The 6,388-nt window shown below is 56.5% G+C and overlaps 1 protein-coding gene across 1 annotated transcript; it reads right to left on the reverse strand.

The window, feature by feature from the left end:
• Positions 1 to 1,412: 1,412 nt before the first annotated feature.
• LOC142424789 (olfactory receptor 9S13-like) lies at positions 1,413 to 2,369 on the reverse strand. Its single transcript, XM_075530125.1, has one exon. The coding sequence runs from the start codon at positions 2,367 to 2,369 to the stop codon at positions 1,413 to 1,415; it is 957 nt and encodes a 318-aa protein (XP_075386240.1).
• Between the last annotated feature and the right edge of the window lie 4,019 nt (positions 2,370 to 6,388).

Genomic DNA, 6,388 nt, shown 5'->3' on the forward strand with positions numbered 1-6,388 from the left:
GGTCTGTGGAAAAAGGACAAAATAAAAATCTAAGGCCCTGGAGTCAGTGCTGACCCCCGTGGGTTCTGAGCCGGCACCTGCTTGGTTGCCGGAGTAGAAGGCTCGGCATTCTCCTGCACAGCTCCTGGTGGTTTTGAACCAGCCACCATGTGGATTGCAGGTCAACTCTTAACCAGAATGCCAGCAGGGCTCCCTGGGTTGCAATTCTGCTTTGCTATCCCTTTCCATGGCTAGATATCTCTTAGAATGGTCGTGTTGAGGAGACAGAGAGCAGTGTGTGAGCTCACCCTTCCTCCATGGGTCTTGTTTGATGACTGTGCTCAGGATGTAGTGTGATTTCAAACACAACATACAACCAAAACCTCTGGGGCACTGTGATTTCTCCAGACTTCCGGTCCCTTTTGAAACGATTTTCAGCCACTTGATTTTTTATTTTCTACTAGATATTTTCTACTCCTCTGTGGATGGCTACATTGTTTTCTTTTTTAAAAAATCTTGATTTTTGCGGGCGGGACACGAAAAGTCTTGATTTTTGTGTGACACGTTTCTCCCTGTTCCTGATGTCCACCCACTCTTTAACTACAAACACCCTAGGTTAGAATCATTTCTTCAGTTCTGTAAAAATCCTGTCGCAGTGGGAATCTGACTGAGTTTCTGTGTGAGCTGACCGATTGAGGTCTTTGTGACAACGACCACCTGGTTCCCCCCGCCCCGGTCCCCTGGTACAGGTACACATGAACCTGGGGATTTATGACAGAGTGACATGGTATAATAGTTGACCAAGAAGTAGCTTTCAATAATTGAAAACCAACTCAACTCGGCCTCCCATTGCATGTGAATCGCTGGTCATCACATGGAGGGCGGGAAGCTAAATCTGCTGACACCCCGCCCTCGCCCAAGGCCTACCCAGGAAGCCAGAGGGGTGGTTTCTGAAGTTCTGTGACACAGTGTTTATTGGATGACCTCACTCTGTTCATGGTACAGCGTGATGTTCGTGTAAAGACACAATGTGAGAGTAAATGTGACAGCCACAAAGTGGAAGACGACACATGAGGATCTCCATCATGCACACACTCCTGTCTCGCATTCACGGAACATGTAAGGCCAGTGTAGACGGCAGTTGAGAAGGAGACGTTGGAAAAGGGCAGACCACTGGGACCACCCCAAGCAGAGGACCTAACTGACCTGCACAGGAGCTGGGGACGTGCTGGACTGACTGCACCCACAGGAAAGGCAGCGTGATGCAACTGGCCCCCAAAGCTCACGTTTTTATAGGCACTCTCGATTTCACTGCACCCGGATGCCCCCGTGCATCCCTCTTCTTTTGGAGAGCTCGCCCCAGCACTGGGCCTACTGGGCATCTATTGGGCAGTCGGAAGAGATGCAGTTCTGTGCCCACACCCAGTGCTCCTTCACGCTGTGACGTGGCGCTGGCTGAGTCTCCCCAGAGCCTGCTTCACGTCCTTGTTGCGCAGGCTGTAGATGAGGGGGTTGAGCATGGGGATGACCAGGGTGTAGAAGACAGAGACCACCTTGCCCTGCCCCATGGACTGCACGGCTCCCGGCTGGGCATACATGACGAAGACGGTGCCGTAGAAGAGGGACACGGCCGTCATGTGGGAGCCACAGGTGGAGAAGACCTTGTGCCTCCCGGTGGCTGAGGGCATCCTCAGCACGGCCACAGTGATGTAGCCGTAGGAGACGAGGACCACCAGGGAGGTGCCCACGATGATGAGCCCACAGATGCCGAACATGACCAGTTCGTTGAGAGCTGTGTTGGCACAGGCGATCTGGAGCAGGGGCGGCACGTCACAGAAGAAGTGGTTGATGCGGCGGGACCTGCAGAACGGGAGGCGGAAGGTGAGGCTGGTCTGCACGATGGAGTTGAGGCAGCCTCCACAGTAGGTGCCCAGCACCAGGCGGGCACAGGCTACGGGGCACATAGTGACTGGGTATCTCAGGGGTTTGCAGATGGCCATGAAGCGGTCATAGGCCATGACCGCCAATAAGAAACCCTCTGTGGTGACCAGCAGGGAGAAGAAGAAGAACTGGGTGGCACAGCCGGCGAAGGTGATGACCTTGTCTGAGGAGAAGAAGTTGGCCAGGGCCTTGGGGGCGATGACCGAGGAGTAGCAGAGGTCCAGGAAGGAGAGGTTCTTGAGGAAGAAGTACATGGGTGAGTGGAGGTGGGCGTCCAGCGTGATGACCAGGATCATCGTGAGGTTCCCCAGCACGGTCACCGTGTACAGGACCAGGAAGAGAGCAAAGAGTGGTGCCTGGGTCTCCAGCCCGCCCTCAAATCCCACTAGCACAAACTGCTGCTCAGAGAGCCCAGAGAGGTTCTGGTCCACCTGGATCGTCATGACCATGGAGCCCGATGAGGTGGACCTGAGAGAAGGGGTCACTCTCTGCTCTCACAGGTTCTCAGGAACACTGGGCTTGTTGCTGCCTGCTGCCTGCTGCCTACAGGAGAGCACAGTTTAGTTCTTCATCCTGAGGAGCTTCATCTATGCGAAGGGCATTGCTTGACTCCATTACATGGTCAATATATACGCTCTATGGATCTTATATGCTCCTTGGATAGATTGATGGATGGATGGATGGATGGATGGATGGATGGATGTCAGAGAGAGAGAGAGAGAGAGAGAGAGAGAGAGAGAGAGAGAGAGAGAGAGAGAGAGAAGAGAGAGAGAGAGGTGATCGATGTATGAGCAGGTACAGAGAAGCTGGACAGAATGAGTTAGTAACCCCCACGTGGGGCAGCATGCCAGCCACCCCCTTCAAAGTCCCACCCCTCCTCAGAGCTTGCCCTTCCCTGGTCGGGCTTGCAGCCCGGCCCCTCCTGACTCCTCCCGACTCATCGATGCGCGACGCGTGCCCAGTGCACCCTCACTAGTTGACTGCATTCCGCTCCAAGCTGCGGGTGGACAGGGAGTGGGTCTCACCAGAGCACCAGGTGTCCCCACCCGCAGGCCTCTGTCCAGCTTGTATTTCTGGCCCTTGGTGTGGAGGGAACCCGTTGCTGCCTGGTCACTTCTGACTTCTTAGGGTCTCCAAGGTCATCACCCTCATGGAAGCAAATGGCCACATCTCTTTTCCTCTTAGCAGCCGGTGGACTAGAACCACTGTTCCCTGCACAGATGCATGCTTGACCACTGGGCCCCCAGAGCCCCTTCCAGGCCACGGACTCTCCATCTGTGGGCTTCTCCCCGTGAGGATCTCAAAGCCCCCACCAAAGCCCAGCTGTTGGGAAGCCCATGTGGGTGTCAGGTCAGGATCTGGGGGGCATCAGACAGGGGCAGGACACCCTTCTGTGAGCATCCCCCATAACAGCCACTAAGGCAGGGGAAGGGGATCCTGGTGTCACAGCAATTAAGCGCTCAGCTACTAAGCAAGAGACTAGTGGCCCGAACCCACCTCCCCACCCCCACCCCAGCAGCTTGCGGAAGCGGATTCGGCCATCGGGGTCTCTGTGACGCAGTTCCACTCTGCCCCCAGCGTCACTGTGAGTCTGAGCCCATACCGCAGCAGTGGGGGTGGGGTGGGGGGTTGTGTACGCACACCAGTAGGTCCTGGCTGTCTGACTTCCTGGCCTGGCGGGCACTGCCCTCCCTCCCTGGGGCAGGATGGCCATGAACCAGGCAGGCTGCCACGCCCAGGGGTTGGTGACCAGCATGAGCTGCGGAGGCTCAGGGGCTGGCACCCAGGTCGAGTGGCATTGGCAAGGGTGGTAGGGGTTGGCCAGTGGCATCCAGGGGGTCGTGATGGCTGTCTAAGTGGGAAAAGACTGGCTCAGACGATTGGCTTCCTCAGGGCAGGTCTGGGCGCCATGGCCAAGGCTAGGGAGCGAGCTTACTGACCAGAGGTTGTGCAGGAGGCGGAGGCCAGTGGAGTTCCTGGGAGGAGGGGACCCTGTCCTAGCCAGTCCCCAATTGCTCCTGCACACTGAGTGGGATAGCCCAGGTGTGCAAGTAGATGGCAGGTTGAGGGGAGACAGGTGCCAGCATCTCCTCCTGGAGAGATGTAGGCACCTGCCCTCACTCACCACCCACTGTGATGTCCAGCTGACCACTAACCCTCCTGAGCAGGAGCCCCAGCAGGGAGAGGCCCTGCACCCACCCTGGGCAGGGGCTTCAAAGAAAAAGGTTTCAGAGTGTGTCACTGTGGGCTGGGGGCAGGCACGCCCACCTGACCTAGCAGCAGAACCTTGGATGTGATGGGAACAATAAGATTGGTGAGTAAGCACCAGTAAGCGCATGCTTACCCTGCTTCTGGGGACAGCTTCACTCCTCGAAGGGACTCCGTACATTGGAAAAGAGACGGTTACTCTGACATGGGGGCCACGGGGCTGGGGGAGGCCGATACCAGCCTGTGAGAATGTGGAGTTCTTCATGCAGATCAGGGACTTACCTTGATTTCTAGGGAATCCAATGCTGGGCAACCCTGCCAAGGGGTGGGAGATAGGCAGGCCTGGCCCGACCTTCTCCAAGGATGGTCACAGCTTGTCCAGGTCACCAGCCAGGGCCTGGGCTCCGGGTCATCGGGCTCCTGACTCTGATCTGTGCTGATGGTGATGACTGGGCACTGAGAAGCCCTGCCCAGGCCCTATGGGACACTGGCCCCTCTGCAGGGAATGGAGGGAGGGGACAGGAGGGGCACCTGGTCTCAGCGGGGTCTCCAGGTCCAGGTGCAGGAGGCTGGGGTGGGACTCAGCTCAGCTCCTCACGTCTCGGCCCTGTCTGTCTGTCGGGCTGCAATGGTGGGGTCACTGCAGGGACGTTTCTCCCCAACTGACACTCGGGATTCGGGTCCCATATGGCCAATTAGAGGCTGTTGTTTGTGTTCCGGCCTGAAGTGGGCTGGGACTCCCAGCCCCTGAGTGCCTGTCCCCAATCTTGGTTGGACCTCTCACCTCAAGGCTGGGGTTGAAGCCCTGAAGTCCCTTGCGTGGCCGGGAGGGCAAACAAGAGGCAAGCACGGAGCCTCAGAGCACCTCGGCGGCTTCTCTGCGGAGCCTCTCCCAGGTCCCTGACCCTCTGCCCGCCCTTCCCCCGCTCTCCCTTCTCTGTGAGTTGCTACTGGGCTGTGATCTGCAAGGCCAGCAGTGTCCAAGTACCCGCCTCTCCTCAGAGAAAGAAGAGGTTTCGTACTCCCATGAAGAGCCAGTCTTGGAATCTCAAAGGGGGCAGTTCTACCCTGTCCTGTAGGGCCACTGTGAGCCGGCACCAACTTGATGCCAGTGGGTTTGGATTTTGGTTTGGGCCCATGTCCTCCCCCCAACCCCCAATGCTGAGGTGTCTCAAGTCCTGGGGCTGGATGACTGTGTCCCGGGGTGGGCCGTGGGCCTGGAGTTCCAGCACTGTTCAGTCCATTGGAGCCAGGCTCTTCCCACGTGTGTCCTGCACACACGTGTGTCTTCCCAAGTGTGGAGCGCTGCAAGGCTGGCTTCACGGGAGGTTTCCAGGCCTTTCTTCTGAGGCACCTCTGTGAACCTTTTGCCTCCCAGCCTGTCCCACGAGCCATTTACACGACCCAGGGACTCCTTTGTTTGCACAAGCACTACCAAGCACGCTTGAAGGATTGATCCTTTGTCCTTCTGCATTAATAGCTTCTCTTATTGGATGAGACTTTCCCCCAGCTCTGTCTCCCCCAGAGAAAGGCCAAACATTAAAGGCTGTTTGCCAGCACATGGTGGGAGGTCAGATGCTTAGAGACGTCCTCCCTGAAGGCAGTCAGTTGCCAGACTACTGTCTGGTCCCACCCCAGGCGGGGCTCACTCCCTGCTGCTAGGGAAGATGGATTGCTTCTCCGGAAAGCTTGGAGTCTCCAGCTCAAGGGCAATCAAGGTTAGGCCGCCATCCTGAATCTAGGATCTGCCCATCTTGTCACGTGTACCCCAATCCCTCCCCTTCCTGTTGCGTGTATGCCCCAGATCACCCCCTCTCCTTACTGTATTACCTGTAGTGCAACCCTTTCCTGTGATGTATGTCTTCACCTATAATTAGAGGGCTTGCACATCCCCAAAAGATAGATAAGTCTTGCTTAGCAATAAATCTCTCTCCCTCTCCTGCCCTGTCCCACCAAGAGGAGCTGAGGTGAGCATGCTACTATGAAATGTGTCTGACTCCATCACTTCACTCTCTCTCCTCTCTTACTCTCTATGACTTTACTATCATCTTTACTTATTATCACTGTACCATTGTGCCTACTGGACCCGTGATGATGTGTTAGGGGCTGGCTCCCCTGACAGCAGGAAGCTGGTTCTTATGAGGCTGAGGTCGAAGATGTTCCAACTTTCCACCTTCTCCAAACTGCGGAGCCACATTCCATCATCTCCAACACCAACACGTCCTCCTCTCACCACCCCTTCCTGTCTTGGGGTGCTGTG

This window comes from Tenrec ecaudatus, chromosome 13 (genome assembly GCF_050624435.1).
Source record: "Tenrec ecaudatus isolate mTenEca1 chromosome 13, mTenEca1.hap1, whole genome shotgun sequence".
Taxonomy (NCBI): domain Eukaryota; kingdom Metazoa; phylum Chordata; class Mammalia; order Afrosoricida; family Tenrecidae; genus Tenrec; species Tenrec ecaudatus.